At 41.7% G+C, this 24915-nt stretch overlaps 1 protein-coding gene across 8 annotated transcripts in view; it reads left to right on the forward strand.

Moving 5' to 3' along the window:
- LOC143040870 (protein mono-ADP-ribosyltransferase PARP16-like) overlaps positions 1-24915 on the forward strand; it is a 45355-nt gene that overhangs the window by 7720 nt on the left and 12720 nt on the right. For 4 of the 8 annotated variants that reach the window (XM_076212320.1, XM_076212312.1, XM_076212337.1 and 1 more), the window contains 4 exons: positions 588-794; positions 971-1180; positions 11980-12132; positions 12873-12973. In XM_076212320.1, the coding sequence (XP_076068435.1) occupies positions 687-794; positions 971-1180; positions 11980-12132; positions 12873-12973 (572 nt within the window). In that variant the 5' untranslated portion in view covers positions 588-686. The remainder of the gene's footprint in view (positions 1-587; positions 795-970; positions 1181-11979; positions 12133-12872; positions 12974-24915) is intronic. The other 4 variants (XM_076212326.1, XM_076212317.1, XM_076212350.1 and 1 more) reach the window with 1 other exon arrangement.

Raw genomic sequence — 24915 nt, forward strand, 5'->3', positions numbered from 1 at the left:
ATTCCATCCCCAACATACTCCACTCCCATCCACCCCCTTCCCTCACTCTTATATTGGCACCTCCTGGACAAAGTAAAAGATATAAACAAGATCAAGAGAATACAAAGAGCAGCAACCAAATTGATTTTCAGTTTTGCAGATAAACTATACTAGGAGAGACTAGAAGGAAAGAAGAGAGGTGACTTGGTTGTGGTTTTCAGGCCACTTGAAGGGAGTGGATAGAATTGACAGAGATCTCTTGGTTTGGGACAGGAGGGTACATGTCTTGGGAACAAATTAAAAAAGGCTACATGTCTCAAAGATGTTAAGAAATAGTTTCCCCCCACTTTTGCATCAACTGGCTTATCCTAAAGATGATATAACCCAAGCTGGAATCATAGATTTAAATATACAGGTTAATTTTGTTGTACTCTTGTAGTTACCTTTCTAATCTCCATGATCACTGTATAGGAATAAATTTTTTATCTATAGTCTCGGCTGTAAGGGTTAGTATTATGGCATTCAAAATTATTTAAATCTTTGCAACCATTATTGGTATGATATGTTAATTTAACTTAATCCTTGATCATTGTCATTATGTGCAATAGTGACATTGATTTTCTTTTCAGTTCTTTTGTACAAAGGGTAGAGTTCCTACAAAATAAACTGGTGTTCAATAAATTCAAGTTCCTAGAAACCTTACTACCATGCTGGAGGATGGAGGGGCAGAGGTTGGGAGAAACAGTGGCTATCAGGAGGACAGCTCACAAGATCCAACCTGTGAAGTCGGAAGTAATCATCGGCATGCACTACAGGTGATTGAAAAAAGTACCAATGTTATTTGAATTTGTTTATTTCCAAAGATTTCATCACTGAATATGAAGAGATCTTTTATATAGATCTGTTCCTCATGTTTTAACCCTCTTGACACTAAAATCCTTTACATAGGTCATCCTGTTTGTTACCATTATAGTACCAATTCATTTTGCAGGCTGCAACTGAAGCTGAGAATTGGGATGAATCAGCTATAACAGAAGAAACTCAGATAACACTTGTGGAGAAGCTGAGGGCTGATCCACGACCTGCTGATCTGCTTGTCTCCATTCTTGCTGCAGCAGCTGGCAGTTATCGTTATGATTCAGTATTAAGACCTTTTCCACCTATGGGAACTTCAAGAGACATGAAGGACATAAACAAACTAGTAAGCACTTGCTGATGTTAACAGATCAACACGTGTAATTTTGCAAGGCTTAGACCAATAGCACACATGGGTTTTGGTGAACAGAAGGAAACTGAACACAATCTACAAACAGTTCTTGAGAAACGCATACAACTGTGCCTCCACAGCATGGTTCCCAGCAATCAAGGAAACAAATGTAAACACCTAACAAACTGCACAAAGCAAAGTTTTGAGAATAAAAAACAAGATGCACTAAGATGACCCCTATAGAATATCTGCACACAGAACCTAAAACCCTTCCCATAGAACACATGAAAATAATAAGCACACAGCTCATTGAAAGAGCTCTTAGTCCAACCTACCCATCTCATTACATAACACAACCACAACCAACTGAATGCAAAAAAAAATCATACCAGCAGCATACTACTCAAACATTTACACCATACAACACATCCATATGAAAACATACATGCTCAGATCATGAAATAAGTACTTGAAGACCAACCACCAAACTCTCAACCACTGCACATCCCTCCAGACATTACCCTCACAGAAAATTCCTGCCAAAAGAGAAGCAAAAACCATACTAGCAAGACTGTATTCAAATCTTCATCCAAAACTAAAACAATCTAGAACCATAAATGGATATAAGTTGCAGCACTGCGGTATTTTTTTTTCCTCCTCCTCCAATTTTGTACTATAGCTCCTTTGCTTTTATCACTTCTTCATTAGAGTAAAACATGATCATCTCCACTTCATCAGGGACCACTTCCAATTCTGCAACTTCCAAAAAATCCACACACTCTACACACCCATCAGAATCCTTTTGGAAGTTGAACTGATTCCAGCGGGACACCACTTATCATTTCTTCCCAATTTGAGAATTTATCTCTAATTACTACTCTCATTTTCCTCCCAGTCAGGAAGTCTTTCATCCATTCCAATAATTTTCCTTCTTCTGCTCATTCACCTCTTCCTGCCAGTTTTTTCATTCAGTCCTCGGATCCTTTGCCCCACTAGCAGTTTAAATGGTCTTGTATCGCTTTTTAGAGTTCTCTGGCAATTCAGAGTTACATACAATATAATTTTGTCCATGTTATACCTCTTGTGCCTCACCACTATCATCTACCAGTACTTCCTCAGTGTTTTCAGATGTTGATGTAGATGAAGCAAACCTCTCTGAATCCTCATCCACCTCCTCCTGATCACATATGCCCTCCATATTCCTCAGTGCCTTCCGAGTGCCAATGGATGATCCACCACAAGTCTGAGGACAATCTGTCTGAGACCTCAGGGGAAGTTTAGATAATCAGCAAATGTGGGCTCTCTGAGCATTCAAGCTTTGTCACACAATATCCAAACCAGAAACTGACTCTAGAGCAGGCAAGGAGTTACTGGTGACATATGGCACTGCAGGATTGAAACCAAATACTAATTGGTTTGGGCTAAAGCCGGAATTATTTGCCAATGCATTATGGGCTGACACTGCCCAAGCCAAGGTTACATTGATATCACACTTTTATATCCCCAAACACTTACCTGTGTCACCAATTATAGCATTCAGTCATTCACATGTGCCATTGCACCACAGACTTTCTGCAGCAGTGATTAAAGTTTTAGCACCAAACAGATCGCCAAATTCTCTCGTGTCACTATTATTAAATTAAAGTCCATTGTCTGAGAGAAGTTTCCTTGGAGCACCAAACAATGAAATCTTATTTCTGAAGACACTGCCAACCACTGTCTTAGTAGACTTGTTGGTGATGGCTGATGCCATACAATATCTTGTAGTAAGATCTACTATGATAAGAAACAGATGTTATCATACCCATTTCAGATCCTTTGCAATTACTTCATTAAATTTCTCTGCCATCTGCACACTGACAACTGGTCTAGGTTTTGGGTGTTTATATTTTATACACTTTTCACAATTTTCAGTAACATTTCTAATCTGTTTCTCCATGTCCCTCTCCATCATTTCAGCATTTTGCAGCATTTATTAATCTCTCCGCACCCAGATGGTTAAATTGACAAAGATTTAAAGTAGTTTTACTGCTATCTGTTGAAGCCAGCAACACATTCTGGATCCCTGGTTCTAGTCCCAAGAATAGTGGCAACATGTAGTGACCTGACAATGCTACCTTCAACTTTACCCATTTATTCTTAATCTTCACCGAATCTGTACCAAAATCAAGAACCATTTTTTCTTTTTTCATTGACTGCTTATTAATCAGAAGTGAAAGATTGCACTTAATAACATTGGTTGACAGCTCAGATCTCACACCTCCAATCCAACATGGAAGTACTACACACTTAATGGATCAATAGGTTACACCATCACCAAACGTAAATATACAGCTAGATTTTTCTTCTCTCACCATGGCCAACTCTTCATCACACAGGTTGTTCAAGTAATTATCCAACCACTGTTGACCGCTAACTGTAGTTGAACAACCAGTATCCAAAATACCACAATTTCGAGACTCCTTGACCAAAAGCATAATCTTAGTTTGTTTGACATTTTCATCACTGGCATATCCAACAAATACTGACATTTGTATCATGTATTCCTCACTATTACCACCAGTATCTTGTTCATTGATACCCCCAAATGACACCTTATTATTCTCATACAAATGCAGACAATATTGAACTCAATGGTAACACGAATCACATATCACCCATCATGAAATTTGGTCATCACAATCCAGAGGATTGAGTCTTTGATTAGTCCCATGATCACTCAAGTCAACTTGTGTCAATATTACTGCACCTCTTCCTCTTCTTCGAAACCTACATTTCTGTCATGATCTGTGTGGTCTCTGTCCATAGGTGGCATAATAGACCTCTTTATTATTGCCATAAAAGACAGGCTTGGCTTTAATGCTTGAGGGACACTACACTTCTGTCCTTATCTGACTCCTGAGTTGAGTGTACACTCAATTGCTGACCAAGGACACCTTTTAAAGTGGTGGGGGAAAAGAATGCTGCCACCAAGTATTCCCACTTGGATCGTAAAAAGCGACAAAAACGGGACGGGAATTGGGACCAGGTATCCTTCTCCCTGTAGCCCCACAGGGGACATTCCTAAAAAAAGTAAAGGCATAAGAAGGTCTAGGAGTTTTCCAACCAGCACCCTAAGGTTTGGGTCTTTTAATGTGCGTGGATTTGGTACAGATGAGAGTAAAAGGGAAGAGATAGGAAGTATATTTGTGAGACGAAAGATGGATGTTTTGGTTTTGAGTGAAACTAAGTTGAGAGGGAAGGGTGAATGTGAGTTTGGGAGTGTAGTTGGGAGGTTCTCAGGAGTGAAGAGAGGGCGAGGGAGAGAAGGGGTGGCTATACTAGTAAGTGAAGAGATAGGTAAACGTGTAGTGGAGTGGAAGGAGGTTTCTTCAAGGTTAATGTGGTTGAAGATGAAATTGGGGAAGGAGATGTGGGTTTTTGTAAGTGAGAAGAGTGTAGAAGAAAGGGAGGCTTTTTGGATAGATTTAAATGAGTGCATAGAGGGATTAGGGAGGAACGTCAATGTAGTAGTATTGGGAGACCTTATGCTAGGGTAGGAAATGAACCAATTGTGGTTGGGAAATGTGGAGTTCCAGGAAAGAATTGTAGTGGAGAGTTGATGGTGGAGATGTGTCTAGAAAGAGAGTTGATGATAGCAAGTACAGTGTTTCAAAAGGAAGTCCAGCATAAGTACACATGGGAGAGGGTGGTGGATGGAAGGGTGGTAAATAGAGCGTTAATGGACTTTGTAGTGGTAGATAGTAGTATAATAGGAAGAGTTAAGGATGTAGATGTGCTAAGGGGAGAGGGTGGGGGAATATCAGATCATTTTTTGGTGGGAGGTAAGTTGAGAGTGGGGGGATAGATGGAGAAAGAGGAAAAGGACAAAAGGTAGGAAGGTGCTTAGAGTGAATTCTTTAAATGAAAAGGAGGAGTACAAGAAGAAGCTGAGAGAGGGGTGGGAAGGAGTGAAGGATAGAGTAGAGCTAGGTGTGGAAGAGGAATGGGGATGGTTCAAGGAGGGAGTCACAAAGTGTGCAAAGATGGTGTGTGGAACAAGAAGGACGGGAGTAAATAGAAGAAAGGGTAGTGAATGGTGGGATGAGGAAACAAAGAAGGTTGTAGAAGAGAAGAAGCGAGCTTTCACAGATTGGCTACAAAATAGGATGAGGGAGTCATATGAGAGGTACAAAGAAAAGAGAAGAGAAGTAAAGCACAAAGTAAAGGAGGCAAAGAGGAGAGCAGATGTGAAATGGGGTAAGAGTATGACAGAAAATTTTGAAAGTAATAAAAAGGTGTTTTGGAAAGAGGAGGCGAATCAAGTAGAGAAGAATAGGTAAAAGGTGCAGATGGAGAGATGATAATGGAAAAGAAGGCAGTAAGGGGAAGATGGGCAGAGTATTTTAGGGAGTTGCTAAATGTGAAGGAGGATAGGGAGGGAAAGATAGTTGCAGTGGGAAGTGCTAAGAAAATGACTGTGATGAGTGAGGAAAATGGAGGAGAAATAAGGAAGGATGAGGTGAAGGCAGTTGTTAAGATGATAAGAGAGCAGGTAAGGCACCTAGTCTGGATGGATGCCATGCTGAAAGTCTAAAAAAAGGAGGTACAGTGATGGTGGACTGGCTGGTGAGGTTATTTAATGTTTGCTGGAGAGAGGGTAGAGTGCCGGAGGACTGGAGGAGTGCCTGTATAGTTCCTCTTTATAAGGGAAAAGGGTTAAGTGTAGTTGGGAAGGCTTATGGGAGGATCTTGATTAAGAGGATTAGGAAAGAAACAGAGGGAGTAATTGGCGAGGAACAGTGTGGTTTTAGGACAGGTAGAGGATGTGTAGATCAGATTTTTGTGGTAAGACAGATATGTGAGAAAGGTATAGGAAAAGGTAAGGATGTTTTTTGGGCTTTTATGGATCTGGAAATGGCTTATGACAGGGTAGACAGGAAGGCAATGTGGGAGGTTTTGCAGATATACGGGATAGGAGGAAAGCTTCTAGGAGCTGTCAAGAGTTTTTACGAGAGTAGTAGAGCATGTGTCAGGATTAGAAATGGAGAGAGTGAGTGGTTCAAGGTAAAGGTGGGACTTCATCAGGGATGTTTAAAGAAAATGGAGAAAACTGGGAGGTGAGCCAGCTTTTGTTTGCGGATGACACTGCGCTTGTAGCAGGATCAGAAGAGGGATTGAGAAAGTTGGTGACAGAGTTTGTGAGAGTGTGTGAAAGAAGAAAGTTGAAGATAAATGTGGGTAAAAGTAAGGTGATGAGATGTACAAGGGGTGAAAGTGGCAGCAGACTGGAAGTGAGTATTAAGGGAGAGTGACTGGAGGAAGTGGATAGTTTGAGATACTTGGGTGCAAATGTGGCAGGAAAGGGGTGAGTGGAGGTAGAATGTAGATCGAGAGAAGTGAGTAAATGCCTTGGTGGATTAAAAAGTGTAATGAGAAATAGACATTTGGGAATTGAAGCTAAGGGCAGACTGTATGAAGGAGTGATTGTGCCAACAGCACTGTATGGAGCAGAAACATGGAACATGAGAGAGGAAGAGAGAAGGAGTTTGAATGTGTTTGAGATGAGGTGTCTGAGAAGTATGATGGGGGTTACTAGGCTGGATAGATTGAGAAATGAGGAGGTAAGGAGGAGAACAGGGGTGGTAAGGGAGTTGGGAGATAGGGTGGATGAGAGAGTATTGGAATGGTTTGGACACATGGAAAGAATGAGTGAAGAAAGACTAGTAAAAGAGGTATGGAAGGCAGATGTGGAGGGAGTGAACATTAGGGGGCGACCTAGGATGAGATGGATGGATGGGGTGAAGGGGGCTTTGGGGAAGAGGGGAATGTCTGTTGAGGAAGGACAGGAGAGGACAGAAGACGGGTGAATGAAGAATGGTTGTATATGGATGATTTTGTGATGCATGAGGTGGAATGGGTGGGGGATGGGGGGTGAGGTAGTACGTGTGAGAAAAATTTGACATGTTATTAACAGTAGAATCACAGTTGACAGACGTATGAATGATGGATTTCTCCCCATCTTCTCCTTTTCTGCATGAGGGGATGGAGAGGGGGTCGCCGATTTAATGAAGCAGCCTTGCTGTGGATGTGCTGTGTCTTGCAACACTGCCTCTGATTCAGGGCAGTGGACAAGATGCAGGGATGACCCGTCATCCAGGAGGTGCTAAGATAAGAGGGAGGGTAGAGGGTGGAGTGTATTAGGGATGGAATGGGTGGGAATGGTTTATATGCCTTTTTCTTTTTGGCAGAAACATGGAACATAAGAGAGGAAGAGAGAAGGAGTTTGAATGTGTTTGAGATGAGGTGTCTGAGAAGTATGATAGGAGGAAAGCTTCTAGGAGCTGTCAAGAGTTTTTACGAGAGTAGTAGAGCATGTGTCAGGATTAGAAATGGAGAGAGTGAGTGGTTCAAGGTAAAGGTGGGACTTCATCAGGGATGTGTTATGTTGCCCTGGCTGTTCAACTTATACATGGATGGGGTGGTGAGAGAGGTAAATGCAAGGGTAGTGGGTCAGGGATTGGAGATGTTTAAAGAAAATGGAGAAAACTGGGAGGTGAGCCAGCTTTTGTTTGCGGATGACACTGCGCTTGTAGCAGGATCAGAAGAGGGATTGAGAAAGTTGGTGACAGAGTTTGTGAGAGTGTGTGAAAGAAGAAAGTTAAAGATAAATGTGGGTAAAAGTAAGGTGATGAGATGTACAAGGGGTGAAAGTGGCAGCAGACTGGAAGTTAGCATTAAGGGAGAGTGACTGGAGGAAGTGGATAGTTTTAGATACTTGGGTGCAAATGTGGCAGGAAACGGTGGAGTGAAGGTGGAGGTAGAATGTAGATTGAGAGAAGTGAGTAAATGCCTTGGTGGATTAAAAAGTGTAATGAGAAATAGACATTTGGGAATTGAAGCTAAGGGGAGACTGTATGAAGGAGTGATTGTGCCTACAGCACTGTGTGAGACAGAAACATGGAACATAAGAGAGGAAGAGAGAAGGAGTTTGAATGTGTTTGAGATGAGGTGTCTGAGAAGTATGATGGGGGTTACTAGGCTGGATAGATTGAGAAATGAGGAGGTGAGGAGGAGAACAGGGGTGGAAAGGGTGTTGGGAGATAGGGTTGATGAAAGATTATTAGGATGGTTTGGACACATGGAAAGAATGAGTGAAGAAAGACTAGTAAAAGAGGTATGGAAGGCAGATGTGGAGGGAGTGAATATGAAGGGACGTCCTAGGATGAGGTAGATGGATGGGGTGAAGGGGGCTTTGGAGAAGATGGGAATGTCTGTTGAGGAAGGACGGGAGAGGACAGAAGACAGGGGTGAATGGAGAATAGTTGTATATGGGTGATTTTGTGATGCATGAGGTGGAATGGGCGGGGGGGGGGAAGTAGTATGTGTGAGCAAATTTTGACGCAGCCCGAAGGGATTTCTCCCCGTCTTCTCCTTTTATGCATGGGGGGACGGAGAGGGGGGGTCGCCGATTTAATGAAGCGGCCTTGCTGTGGATGTGCTGTGTCTTGCGACACTGCTTCTGACCCAGGACAGTGGACAAGGTGCAGGGATGACCCGTCATTCAGGAGGTGCTAAGATAAGAGGGAGGGTGGAGGGGTGTGGAGTGTATTCAGGGATGGAATGGGTGGGAATGATTTTATGCCTTTTCCTTTTTGGCTACCTTCTTTGTAAGGGGGAAAAAGCCTTGGTATATGTATGTATGTATGTACCTCCCTTGTAAGGGGGAAAAAGCCTTTGGTATATGTATGTATGTATAGTTTATTTCGGAGATCACTGACATCACACTTTGAATTTCATGCTCAGCCAAGTTGCATGAAGCAAGAAACATAAAAGCCATCACAGAGTCCAGCAGTGTCATTCTATCCTGTATAAACTTAAACTATCTCTGTTCAGAGTCTTTCATATATTCATTAATATTCTTATTTCTTCTGAAATTATACAAATTGTGAAATGCTGCAAATTGTCGTTGACATTTATCAGGCAAGAACAATGTGTCCAGTTTCTCAACAATGCTCTTTACACCATTTTCACTCTTCAGAACTGTTAATTCAATTTCAGAAGATGGTGTCCTAGCTCGGCCCATTAAAGATAAGTATATGACTAGTGCCTGGTTATCTTGGTTAAATCAGTTAACTCACACCATATGCTTATATCCTTTTTCCAGTTTTCATATTCAGATTCATTATCAAACTTAGGAGTGCACTTAAAAAAGGCCATAACTATTAGTCCAAACTTACTCCATTCACCTCTTCCTTTATACTGGGGACCCAGCACTCCACATGGTGTCTGTTCACTGAGCCACACAGATCCAATATGGCTGCCCTCAGCCAAATGACAACAATGAACACTCCAACTGTTTCTATTTTGTGGATTTTCATCTGTGGTAGGGGGTTCTGGAACATGACCCTCGCAATAATCAAGGGATGACTCTATTGATATTTCCCATGTGTGTTGTTAAAGGCAACTAAATGGGACAGAGTAATGGAGCTAGGGATCCTGCTCTTTTCCTCCTACAAAATATCAAGGCATCCAGAGCCCAAATAATTGGGTCATTGAATGTGCATGATTATGGTACAAATGAAAGTGTAATGGAAGAGATTGGCATATTGTCTGTGAGAAGGAAAGTAGCAGGAGGGAGGGAGCAGTTGCTAGTTGTCAGCTATCCTTATGTGAAAAGAAAGGAGGAAATACAAAGTACAGTAAGTCCTCATTATATGGTACATATGCATTCCTGAAAACCTTACCGCAAATTGAAATTACCGTATACTGAACCCATTATAACATGTAATAATAGGATATGGCAGACGTACCTTCTCCCTGCTCTTTCCTCTTCAAAATATCTAGCGGATACCTTATCTGTGAATTTTTCTTACCGTAAATAGAATTGAGGGTAGTAATTACCAAATACCATAACTGTGAATTTACCAGATAAAGAATTACTTTATAAGGAGGACTCACTGTAGATAGAGACCTTGGGCCTGGTCCAGAGTTTGGTTCAGGCACCTCCAGATTGAGGTAAGAGAATTAATGGGTTTTGAAAATGGACAGCTGGGATATAAGTCCGTGCCATCCATCTTGTAGGACAACCATTACCAGGTACCTATCAATGATCTCTGAATCATGAAATACTTTGTAATGCATGTCATTTTAAAAACTTGTTTAATTTATTGGTGCCACTGTGCTCTGAAAGCTGATTTACATTACAAAAAAAAAACCACTGTGACAAAAATATTTGTAGTTTAAATGTATTTTCATTACTTTAGCCAAGCATTCACCAGGTAACATGATCCATCCCATGATAAGATTAACCTTTATTTTTCAATCACTTTGTCTGTCACCTATGTCTATTTTCACTTTTGTGACATTCTAACCCTTTTCTATCTACATATTTCAAAGAGTAACAAGAAAGAAAGAAAAAAGGCCAGGAGAGGGTCGATGCAGAAAGAAAAGAACTAGAATAGCATTCAGTCAAGTGCGTGCCAGTGTAGAGGAAGTGGCTTGAGATTCATTTCTGAGAGTCCAAGTCATAAACAGGTGGAGAGGCATCAGGGGAAAGAGTTCCAGAGACTTTCATTAGAAGGAAAGAAAAACGAGCATGCTGGTTAACTCCTGCAAAAGGTAATTGCAGAGAAAAAGAGTGAGACATTTCAGAAAACCTAGCACTATATGATCTAAGAAAGGGAAGTATGAATCTACTGAGTTTAGAAGAATGGCCATGAGGGTAGCAATAAAAAAATGTAGTATTGCAGTAGATGGGGAGAGGTTGAAGTTTGTCAAGAAGAGAAGTATTGAGAGCTAGAAAGCTTTAGACTCTACCTAGCTCAGGGGTACTGAGATAGACAAGTCATCCTAAATATTATGGAGTGGGAGGTCTCCCATCAATATGCTTCATCATTGTAACATGAGAAGTGTACTCTACAGAAAGGCAAGGAAGTCACCTGTGTAGGGTCAATAGCTGAGTTAGGAAGGTTTGAAGTCGGTACAGAATACCTAATTTCATGGAAGCTTCTCTAGCAATAGTTGAGATAAGAGTTTAACAATTGAGTTTGCTAGTGAAGGATAATCCAAGAATGTTTAGTGTCAAAATGAAAAAAGTTTTGTGCCATCAGAGAAAATGAACCAGCTCTGGAAGATGGCATCAAGTGGCCAGGTGGAGATATTGAGTCTTGGTGACAATGAGTAAACAGGTTTCCTCTGCCCCAGTCAGATATAGAAAGGTTAGAAATTGGGTGTTTTGTAGCACTCATTGTAGAAGAATGGAGATTGGTTTCAGAACAGCATAGAAAAAAAAGGAGTCTCATTGGCATAAGAATGTATAGGAGATGTATGGTCATCTAGATCATTTCTGAATTGGAAGAAAAGAATAGGAGATAGAATGAAATCTTGTGGGATGCCAGAGGTTTTAGACATGGGAGAAGAACAGTAATTGAACAGTAGCAGATTTAGAATGGTCAGAAAGAAAATCTGAAATGATGGAGCAGAGTGAGGGATAGGTATTGTATAAGAGGAGCTGTAGAAATCAAAGATTTGTGCCAGATTACATCAAATGCTTTTGATGTCTAGTGCAGCAGCATAGGTCCCACCAAAGTCACTCAAAGTAAATGACCAAGAGTCAGACCATGAACTTTTATGGCTTTGTTTACTCCATCCATTATCTACTTTGGTATATGCTCTGAAAAAAGTAGACATCTGTCCAAGGCTTATATTGTTGAGCTCCTTTTCATCTCTGAATTGAAAAAGCTCATGTGTTATTTAAGGTACTTCATAAAAATTACTTTAAAGATATTGAGATAAGTATATTTTTTTTATAGCGGACAGTACTTGGATCTTTGTGTGGAGTGGAGGAGTTCCAAACATTGCTGAACCAAGAGAGAAACAGCGGCAGTAAAAAAGATGCAGCTGATCTCCTTGTCTGGACCATGACCTCAGCAAATTTTGACCTGAAGTTTCTTCCAATAGAAAAGGTATGAATAAAGAATAAAAGATTAAGTTTATTATTGATTTACTATGTTACTGTGTATCCATGTTCATATTTCTTGTTTTTATAGTGCTAACTTTATTTTCCAGTGATTTTTTGTACAATGTGAAAAATGAGATCATGACTATAGCATATTCATGATTTTTGACTAACCAGGAATGTGACTGTTACATATACTGCTAGAACTAAATGCAAGAAAGATATTAACACTGGCCCCACAGCCCCCTTGGAGCCAGAAGTACTATCCTTGCAATCATGAAGATAATAAGTGGTATTACCTACAAGAGGGAAAATCCAGTACATAGAAAAGTATGTGTATGTGTGATGATGTGGGAGTATAGAGATGAATTGTGACAGGAGTTAGAGGAAGGTCAGAGATATGGACCAAAAGGTCTCCTGTCGGCATGCTCCGCCTTTGTAATCCTTTGAAAGGATAAAAATGTTTATAGAGGAATTAGGCTGAATAATGTCATGGATGAGCTAGAAGACTTTGGTGATAATAAACCTGGAGAAATTGGGATGGAAAGAACCATCCCTAAAGAAATTTTCTAGTGATAGTTAGCTAGCTCCATCCTGTCACTCTGGACTGTGGCTAAGGGTATGTTTTTTTCTACCACACAGGCATGGCTTATCAGTAGGATACAGTGACTTGACATATTATTAATACTAGAATCACAGTTGACAGACGTATGAATGACGGACATATGAATGACGTACTGCTCACAGTTCCAGGTACTCTCCTCATTGGCAGGGATGGTAGTCCCTGTGCCAACGCCTTCCCATGTGGTGGAATTGTGTTGGCATCCCACACCTGAAAATCGGTTCAGGTAGCTATTTCTAATGTGACATCCAATGTGTCATGCCTGTGCATCATAATTACTATGGAAAGCATTAGGAATTATTTTGCAATTATGTGGCATGATAATATATTACATATGTTACTTATGTAGTGGAGTAAGGCTGAACAACCACTTGAATAGTTGCTTTATACTATCTATTTAAGCACCAAAAAGCTTCTCCACCCTCAAAAGGGAGGTAGCCAGCCAAGGCATACACACATGCAAGGTATACTACAATGTATATACGTGTACATCTGTTTACATACCAAGGGCCTCTTCCCCTTATAAGGGAGGTACCTAGCCAAGGCATGTGTCCAACCCCACCCATTGGTCCTGGAGCTGCAGCGTCTACATTGTGGGACCACCCCCCAATCCCAAGAGTTGGGGGCCAAATGGCGGCAACCAGCCCTGGCCACCGGCTTTACGCAGGTGGCACTGATCCCCAAGAGGAGCTACGTCTGCCTTGGGGAGTACCACAATCCTTTTTCTCAACATGCAATATTATGTTTTTTCTGCACCGATGGGTGATTTTCCGGCGATCACCCCTCTTCTTCTACTTTTAGCCGGAAATGTAGAGAGCAATCCTGGGCCCACCACAAAATACACATGCCCAACATGCTCTAAACCCATTACTTCGAGCAGACAGACAAAGGGCTCAGTTCAGTGCAATATGTGCAAAAACTGGGCCCACCTCACTTGTACAACACTTGCTGAAACAAACCAATACACAAACACTTAGACATGTTCTACCTGCCCTCCAGTAACCCCACTCCCACCTCCCCAACCACAGCCAGCACCCTTACCTACTCCCAATTTCCCTTTGCCCTTATCCCCAATCAGTACTCCCCTTCCTTTGCCCCCAATCTCTCCTTCTCCCCCTCTAACCCAGATCCTATACCTTCCCCATTAACACCCCAACCTCAACCCCAAATGGCAACATACAACACATACAGAACACACAACATCAACATATTACAACACAACATTGACGGTATTAACATGAAAAAACATTAACTCGAACACTTTCTTAAACAACACAACATACACATTGCAATTATACAAGAAACAAAACTAAGACACTCACACAAAACACCATCATTTCATAATTACACCACCATCAGACAAGACCGGACTGACGGCAATGGCGGTGGACTCATCACCCTGATCCACCACTCCATCTGTTTTGTGGACACAAGTGCCACAACCAAAATTCTCCTTCCTACCACAGATAACACTACAGAAATCCAATCAATTCGAATCCGCACAGGCAACAAATCAACACTGACAATAGTTAACATGTACATTCCTCCCCAATCATCCCCCACAGTTCCAAACACCTTCAGACCTCAATTTAGCCAACTAGCCTCAATCCCCAACCTGATCATGGGTGGTGACTTCAACGCCAAGTCGTCTGCCTGGTATGTCGACAACCCTGACACAGACAGAGGGCTTGATATACAGACTCAGTTTGACTCATTGACTATCATGAACAACATACATAATCATACACATATCCCACACCAAGCCCTCTACACTCCCTCCTCTCCTGATATCACCTGCTCCCCCTGCCTAACCCCAACAACATCATGGAGAGTGGTCGGAACCCTTGGTTCTGACCACCTTCCAATCATCATCACCACCAAAACAAGATGCACCCCAGTTGGCCACAGACACACGTACACCAATTACAAGAGAGCTAACTGGGTAGCTTTTACTGAAGAGACAGAACAACATTTTGAAACGCCTAACAGTACACCAATCACAAACATAAACAATGCTGTGCGCACTTTTAATACAATCATACAAAATGCAGACAAGAGATACATCCCTAGAGGCAACAGAAAATCACACAACCCCAACTTCACACCAGAAATCCAAGGCCTCATCAGACAATGAGACACACTTAAACACAATACCCCCACACCCATCCCTCAAAACATAGCAGACCAAATACAAACACTAAACACTGTGATTGCCAATAAAATACACGAACAAAAAACACAAAATTGGCAAAACTTTATCAATACACTTGATCACAAAACAAACACCAGCAAATTGTACAAAACACTCAACAGCATTACACTATCCAACAGTAACACAACACACTCTCACGCAGCAATAATCACAACAACAGACAATCTACCCTCAAACAGACAACAAGCAAACACACTCATAAATCATTTTGCACAGACAAGCCATCTCACTTCTCACCCTGACGACCGATGCACTATTTGACGTAAGAAAGACTTTCCCACAGACTCAGACTATACACCCTTCATAGACAGTCAGACAAAACACATAATACATAATCTCAAGCACTCATCCGCCTGTGGCCCTGATAACATAAGTAACATCCACCTAAAACACATTGGACCACAAGGTATACACGCACTCACAAACATTGCAAACTACAGCTATTCACACAACACTATACCCGACATCTGGAAGCATGGTAAAATAATCACCATTCCAAAACCGAACAAAGACCCAACAATCCCAACATCACACCGCCCAATCACACTTCTCTGCCCCCCCTCTAAAGTCATTGAATGCCTAATACTTAAACTTGTCACACCACATATTCCCCTTGCTGACTCACAACACGGTTTTAGTCCACTGCACTCCACAAACACTCTTGTGATAAACCTCACACAAAGAATTTCAGATGGCATCAGTTCAGATAGGCCCCACCACAGAACACTTCCTATAACATTAGACATTAGTAAAGCTTTTGATGCTATCCCCCACCACAACCTAACAAATAAAATATATAACACAGACATGCACAATAACACCAAAAGATGGCTGGCCAATTATCTGGCAGGTAGGAATGCTTACGTGTCATATAATGGCCAATCATCGCACATCAGAAACATTAAGAATGGAGTACCACAGGGCTCTGTTCTATCCCCCACGCTCTTTAATCTATACATGCATGACTTACCCACACCAGACACCTCAGAAATACAAATCTCTTCCTATGCAAACGACATAACAATCACATGCACACATCATAACACAGACAAAGCTGCAGAAATAATCCAGCCATACCTTGATACACTCAACACATGGTTCATCACAAACAGACTCAAAATAGCTCCAACCAAATCTACAGCAACACTTCTCACCAACTGGACAAAAGAACACAAATATATACCTCATCTCTACATCAACAACACTCTAATACCACACACAAACACACCGAAAATTCTTGGTGTAACATACGATACATCCATGTCTTTCAAACAACACATCACAAACTTAAAAAACAAATGTACACCTAGACTTAATGCACTTAAGTCAATCACTGGAACAACATTTGGACAAAACAAAGAAACTAATACAACAATATACAAACAATGCATATGCTCAGTGATGAATTATGCAAGTCCTGCATGGGCTCCTAAACTCAGTGAGATACACCACAACACCCTTCAAATCATACAAAACAAAGCCCTAAAAACAATTACAGGCTGCACAAATACAACATCTACAGACCATTTACACCATGAAACAAAAGTCCTCAAAGTCAAGGACCACCTCGACATGAGAGGCACAGAAACACTTGCTGCAGCCACCACAAACACATCACACCCGCTACACTACATAGCAGAACATCCACACACACCAAGAAACATTAAAACAACACCCAAAGACCTGTATCACACACAGATACTCTCTTCTCTTCCTCCACAACCACCAAATACCAGCCTCCGGAAACATATTCAAAATCATATCACTCACCGCTCCATTAACACACTGAAAGACAACACACTGCTGCATGCCAGACCCCCTGATATCCACCCTTCTGAATCCTCTCTCCCACGAAAGGACAGAGTCCACCTGGTCAGACTGCGGTGCGGCCACCACCCAGCACTTCTAAGCTACCAGAAGAGGCTGGATGACTGCATTGTGAACAACTGCCCAGGATGTAACACTTCACCCCATACCATACAACACATAATGGAAGACTGCATTAAACACAATCATGCACGCAAACAACACAACATACACTCTATAAAGGATTTGTGGGAAAACCCAGTTTTGGCTGTGGCATTCCTTGGGGAGACGGGACTGCTCGGACAGACAGTCTAGGGAACGACAACAACAACAACCCCACCCATTGTTTCCCTCTCAAGCTCCTCATGGTTGAAGGGTCATCCTTGTCTCCCCTACCCACTGCTGTGGGTCAGAAGAAATGCAGCAAGGCAACATATCTACAGAAGGGCCAGATGCTTCATTTACATGATGACCTCCCTTCTCATCCCCTTATGTTAAAAATAGAGAAGACAAGAAGAAATCCCTTTGGGCTGCATCAAATTATTGTCCATACACAACCATTCTCCATTAGGAGCTCAGATGAGAGGAAAACAAGTGGATGATGGATGGTTACCTCCTTTATAAGGGAGAAGAGGACCTTTGTATGTGCGTGTGTTTTTAATTACTCCAAGTTTCACCAAATGAAAACCTGCAGCACCACATTGGCTGGCAATAGTCCTTGGGCCCTGCCATAGATATATCTGGGAAGAAACTTTGTACTGTTGTTTGTTGTATTCATGTGGAACTGTTTCTATCATTGGCTGAAAGTAGTAAGTTATCAGTTGCTGATTGTCATCCTTTATTATTTGCAAAGGTGGAACACCAGATGTTGATGATTGTAACATTTCCAACAGATTTGAGTTCATCATAGACATGCCTTGATGCTATTATTATTCCTGATGCTTTTTCATGGTATTTATACTAGAAATTTTTAGTTAGTTGAAGTCCCTATTCCTTTTTTGAGTATTATGTTGCATATGTGTTTGAGATGAGTTTTCTCTCTCTCTCTCTCTCTCTCTCTCTCTCTCTCTCTCTCTCTCTCTCTCTCTCTCTCTCTCTCTCTCTCTCTCTCTCTCTCTCTCTCTCTCTCTCTCTCTCTCTCTCTCTCTCTCTCTCTCTCTCTCTCTCTTTTACATAAAATTTGCTACTGGAACATGATTGCTTCATAGAACTGGGAGAAAAACTACAATCCATGACCAAGATAACTTTCATAAACTACCAAAAAGCAAACTGACAAAAGTATTCAGACAACAAAGAGAAACACTTTGAAATAGGTCAGTTCCAACATATATATATTAACAGCTTTTTCCCCCCTTACAAGGGAGGTAGCCAAAGTCATAGGCATAAATCCACTCCCACCCATTTTACCCCCACATACTCTACTCCCATTCACCACTTCTCCCTCCCTCTTTTCTTGATTCTTACTAGATGACAGGTCATCCCTGCATCTTGCCCACTGTCCTGGGTCAGAAGAAATGTAGCAAGACACAGCACATCCCCTTATTTAGAAAAAGAGAAGATGTAGAGAAATCCCTTCAGGCTGCATCAAAATGTCATTCACACATACTCCCTCAACCCCCCATTCCCCACCCACTCCCTTTGATGCATCACAGTATCATCCATACATAACCATTCTCCACACATCCCTATCTTCTGTCTTCTCCCTTCCTTCCTCAACAGACCATTCCCTCGTTCCCAGTACCCCTTTACCCCATCCATCCATCTCATCCTTGGTCTCCCCTTCATGTTCACCCCCTTCCACCTCTGGATTCCACACCTCTTTTACTAATCTTTTTTCACTCATTCTTTCCATGTGTCCTAATCATCCCAATACTCTTTCATCAACCCTATCTCCCAGTTCCCTTTCTATCCCCACTCTCCTCCTCATCTCCTCGTTTCTCACTCTATCCAGCCTAGTAACCTCTACCATACTTCATAGGCATTTCCTCTCTTCCTCTCTTATGTTCCAAGTTTATGCTCCATACAGTGCTGTTGGCACAATTACTCCATCATACAATCTTCTCTTAGCATCCATTTCCAAATGCCCATTTCTCATTACACTTTTTAATCCCCCAAGGCATTTACTTGCTTCTCTCTATATTTTACCTCCACCACAATACCTCCTTTTCCTGCCACATTTGCATCCAATTATCGAAAGCTATCCACTTCCTCCAGTCTCTCTCCCTTAATACTCACTTCCAATTTGCTGCCATCATATCCCCTTGTACATCTCATCACCTTACTTTTACCCACATTTATCTTCAACTTCTTTCTTTTGCACACCTTTCCAAATTTTGTCACTTCCTTAATCCCTCCTCTGATCCTGCTACAAGTGCAGTGTCATCAGCAAACAAGAACTGGCTTATATCCCATTTTTCTCCATTTACTCATCTCCAATCCCCGTCCCATTACCCTTGTGTTTACCTCTCAAACCACTCCATGTATAAATTGAACAGCCAAGGCAACATAACACATCCTTGGCAGTCCCACCTTTACCTCAAACCACTCACTCCCTCCATTTTTAATTCTAACACAGGCTCTACTACTCTCATAAAAACTCTTGACTGCTCTTAACAGCTCTCCTCCTATCCCATATATCTGAAATACAGTTACTATCCAAGTTACGACCTTAATCAGTTCTGACCAACCAGTCATAAGTCGGACTGGTCATAAGTCGGATACCATTCAAAATGGCCAACATGTGGGTTATACTCTAGGATACATGGTATCAATCTGTTGCATTTTTAAGTAACTTTTTCTATTGAATACTATTATATACAAGCTGTTTACTGTTTATTTATCAATTTTTTGCCTTTTAGTTTCATTTTTATAATTTTTTCTTAGTTTTTTAATGTTTTAATACTGTACTGTATTTAAGTATATATACATATACGGGTACTGTATGTATATACTATACCTGTATACACACACACATATTAAATATAACCTTGCTTACCATTTTTAAGGTTTTTAAATTGTACATACATACATATACCAAGGCTTTTTCCCCCTTCCAAGGGAGGTAGCCAAAAAGGGAAAGGCATAAAAACACTCCCACCCATTTCATCCCTAAATACACTCCACACCCCTCCCACCCTCCCTCTCATCTGAGCACCTCCTGGATGACGGGTCATCCCTGCACCCTGCCCACCGCCCTGGATCAGAAGCAGTGTCGCAAGACACAGCACATCCACAGCAAGGCCGCTTCATTTAATCGGCGACCCCCCCTCTCCGTCCCCCCTTGCATATAAGGAGAGGACGGGGAGAAATCCCATCGGGCTGCGTCAAAATTTACTCACACATACTACCCCACACCCCCGCCCATTCCTCCTCATGCAATCACAACATCATCCATATACAACCATTCTCCACTCACCTCTGTCTTCCGTCCTCTCCCTTCCTTCCTCAACAGACATTCCCCTCTTCCCCAAAGCCCCCTTCACCCCATCCATCCACCTCATCCTAGGACGTCCCCTCATGTTCACTCCCTCCACATCTGCCTTCCATACCTCTTTTACTAGTCTTTCTTCACTCATTCTTTCCATGTGTCCAAACCATCCTAATATTCTTTCATCAACCCTATCTCCCAAATCCTTTTTCACCCCTGTTCTCCTCCTCACCTCCTCATTTCTCACTCTATCCAGCCTAGTAACCCCCACCATACTTCTCAGACACCTCATCTCAAACACATTCAAACTCCTTCTCTCTTCTTCTCTTATGTTCCACGTTTCTGCCCCATACAGTGCTGTTGGCACAATCACTCCTTCATACAGTCTCCTCTTAGCATCCATTCCCAAATGTCTATTCCTCATTACACTCTTTAATCCACCAAGGCATTTACTCGCTTCTCTCAATCTACATTCTACCTCCACCTTCACTCCACCTTTTCCTGCTACACTTGCACCCAAGTATCTAAAACTATCCACTTCCTCCAGTCACTCTCCCTTAATGTTCACTTCCAGTCTACTGCCACTTTCACCCCTTGTACATCTCATCACCTTACTTTTACCCACATTTATCTTTAGCTTTCTTCTATCACATACTCTCCCAAACTCTGCCACCAGCTTCCTCAATCCCTCCTCTGACCCTGCCACAAGCGCAGTGTCGTCCGCAAACAACAGCTGGCTCACCTCCCACTTTTCTCCATTTTCTTTAACCATCTCCAATCCCTGACCCACTACCCTAGCATTCACCTCTCGCACCACCCCATCCATGTATAAGTTGAACAGCCAGGGCGACATAACGCATCCTTGACGAAGTCCCACCTTTACTTCAAACCACTCACTCTCTCCATTTCTAATCCTGACACAAGCTCTACTACTCTCATAAAAACTCTTGACAGCTCCCAAAAGCTTTCCTCCTATCCCATAAATCTGCATAACCTCCCACAGTGCCTTTCTGTCTACCCTATCATAAGCCTTTTCCAGATCCATAAAAGCCCAAAAAACATCCTTCCCCTTTCCTATAGCTTTCTCACATATCTGTCTTACCACAAAGATCTGATTTACACAACCTCTACCTGTCCTAAATCTTCAATTGTTATATGCACTCTAAATATATGTGTATTTTAAGATCTATCTTTCTCATCTATTTTAATCCATTTTAAGTGTGTGTATTTTAAGATCTATCTTTCTCATCTATTTTAATCCATTTTAAGTGTAAGATATAGGTACAGTACATTTATCTTTGTATGCAGCATTGAGTAAAAGCAGCAACGACTGCAACAGCACTGTAGGAGAGAAGCCAAATGCAGAGTATGGGATCCAATGTAATTAACGTTTCGCCCAGCAGGGCTTCTTCAGAAATAACGTAGTGGACAAGCATCTGACTCCTTATATAACCCAAGCTTGTAGGGAGAAACGAATGTGAAACTGGTGTAAACACAATTTGCGTAAATTGCTTGTTACTTTGTTATTAAAATTGCTAAAGGTTTATTTATTGTAAAAAATCCATTGTTTTGATTTATATTATCAATGAGAGATATAAAAGCAGATTCAAAACATCTATGTTTCATAGTATGGTTTTCATATTTAATAATCTTATAATTATTCCAGTCAGCATTGTGGCCTGTATTGTATCTATGTCTAACAATGGCATTATTCGTATTGTAAGTTTTCATATCATATTTATGTTCTGATATTCTTTTATCAACACCACGTAAACTTTCACCAATGTAGACCTTTTTACAACCTAAACATGGCACACAGTAAACACCTGCTTGACGAACATTTTCTCTACTTTTATTTTGGCTTTTTATAAGATTGCCAACTGTTACTGAGCTGGGGGGTTAGGGGGGGAGGTTAGGTGAGTAAATTTATGGTTAGGCCTATGGCCATAGCACTAGTTCATTGATTAGGTTACCACTAAGAATACATACATACATATACCAAGGCTTTTTCCCCCTTACAAGGGAGGTAGCCAAAAAGGAAAGTCATAAAATCATTCCCACCCATTCCATCCCTGAATACACTCCACACCCCTCCACCCTCCCTCTTATCTTAGCACCTCCCAGATGACGGGTCATCCCTGCACCTTGTCCACTGCCCTGAGTCAGAAGCAGTGTTGCAAAACACAGCACATCCACAGCAAGGCCGCTTCATTAAATCGGCGACCCCCCTCTCCGTCCCCCCCATGTGTAAAAGGAGAAGACGGGGAGAAATCCCTTCGGGCTGTGTCAAATTTTGTTCACACATACTACCTCAAACCCTATTCCCCTGCCAATTCCACCTCATGCATCACAGCATCATGCATATACAACCATTCTCCATTCACCCCTATCTTCTGTCCTCTCCCGTCCTTCCTCAACAGACATTCCCCTCTTCCCCAAAGCCCCCTCCACCCCATCCATCCACCTCATCCTAGGACGTCCCCTCATGTTCACTCCCTCCACATCTGCCTTCCATACCTCTTTTACTAGTCTTTCTTCACTCATTCTTTCCATGTGTCCAAACCATCCTAATACTCTTTCATCAACCCTATCTCCCAACTCCCTTTCCACCCCTGTTCTTCTCCTCACCTCCTCATTTCTCACTCTATCTAGCCTAGTAACCCCCATCATACTTCTCAGACACCTCATCTCAAACACATTCAAACTCCTCCTCTCTTCCTCTCTTATGTTCCATGTTTCTGCCCCATACAGTGCTGTTGGCACTAAGAATAGATGATCTAATTTTGCTTTAGGCCTAGCTTATCCCTAGATATGTATCCCCAGTTTTTCTCTTCCTGATCCAGTTCCTCCCCACTCTCTTCATCACTATGGTTGGATTTCCCATTTTCATCATCATTGTCAAGAAGGTTAACCTCATCATATTCAGTCATTTCCTGATCATCTTTTGATGTTTGGTATCATATTATGGACTCAAACATATATGGCTGGATGGAGAATGAACAAACTCTACTGTCTTAACTCCTCTTCTTCAGATTCAATTAAATTCTGTGGCATTTTTCACTAGAAACCTTGAGTGTGTATGCAATAATCAATTGTAAGGTGCTATTATGTTGATACAATGTTTGATTACAATGATGTTCTGCCAATGCATGATGAATGGCTGCACGTCTCAGGGATCTATGGAAATTTTCAGAATTCCTCTCTTATAAACACATATTTTAATCAAAATATGACTACAGTATTACGATGATGGAATTGACTGGGATAGTTTACAAAACCACTTCTAAAAGGGAGTGGGTGGTTTAGAAAAATTAGTTTGTCTATTTCAGTCTGACCTTTAAAGTTGCAGAGCTTGGTGGCCAACCAGACTAGGGTGCCAGTATTTGGAGACCAGAAGCTGGACAGAGGGCAGTTTGAATCCCAGTAGAACAAGCATGATAGCAGCAAGGGCATATGGTCCTAAAGCTCTGTCCTCTTAACAAATGCTTCATTGATTTGTCTCTTGGTATAGTGGGTAAAGGCAGAAAACTTAAAACAAAAAAAATGATAATGATGATGGATTCATATAGGGCTTTTTCCCCCTTACAAGGGAGGTAGACAAAGTCAAAGACATAAATCCATTCCCAACTGTTTCATCCCCATATACTCTACTCCCATTTACCACCCCTCCCTCCCTCCCTCTTTTCTTGGCTCTACCTAGATGACAGGTCATCCCTGCATCTCGCCCACTGCCCTGGGTCAGAAGCAATGCAGCAAGACACAACACATCCACAGCAAGGCTGCTTCATTTAATCGGCAACCCATCTTCTCCATCCCCTCATGCAGAAAAAGAGAAGATGAGGATAAATTGCTACGGGCTGCGCCAAAATATCATTCGCACATACTTCCTAAACCCCCCATCCCCCACCCACTCCTTTCCATGCATCACATCTGTACACAACCGTTCTCCACTCCTGTCTTCTGTCTTCTCCCTTACTTCTTCAACAGATGTCCCCCTCTTTCCCAACACCCCTTTTGCCCCATCCGTCCATCTCATCCTTGGTCTCCCTCTCATTCACTCCATCCACCTCCGCCTTCCACACTTTTTTTTTTTTCACTAATCTTTCTTAACTCATTCTTTCCATGTATCCAAACCATCCCAATATTCTTTTATAAACCCTATCTCCAAACTCCTTTTCCATCCCTGTTCTAATCTTGTTTCTCACTCTATCCAGCCTAGTAACCCATACCATATTTCTCAGACATTTCATCTCAGGCATATTTAAACACTTTCTCTCTTCCTTTCATATGTTCCATATTTCTGCCCCATACATTGCTGTAGGTACAATCATCCTTTCATACAATCTCCTTTTAGCACCCATTCCCAAATATCTGTTTCTCGTTACACTTTTTAATCTCCCAAGGTATTTACCTTCCCAAATTCTGTCACTAACTTCCTTAATCCCTCCTCTGATCCTGCTACAAGTAGAGTGTCATCAGCAAACAACAACTGGCTTATCTCCCATTTTTCTCCATTTTCTCTAACCATCTCCAATCCCTGGCCCATTACCCTTGCATTTACCTCTTGCACCATCCCATCCATGTATACATTGAACAGCCATGGTGACATGACACATCCCAGACAAAGTCCCACCTTTACCTCAAACCACTTGCTCTCTCCATTTCTAATTCTAACAGACTCTACTACTCTCATAAAAACGCTTGACTGCTCTTAATAGCTTTC

Source organism: Oratosquilla oratoria, chromosome 2 (genome assembly GCF_046742065.1).
Source record: "Oratosquilla oratoria isolate Oo_2021 chromosome 2, ASM4674206v1, whole genome shotgun sequence".
Lineage (NCBI taxonomy): Eukaryota > Metazoa > Arthropoda > Malacostraca > Stomatopoda > Squillidae > Oratosquilla > Oratosquilla oratoria.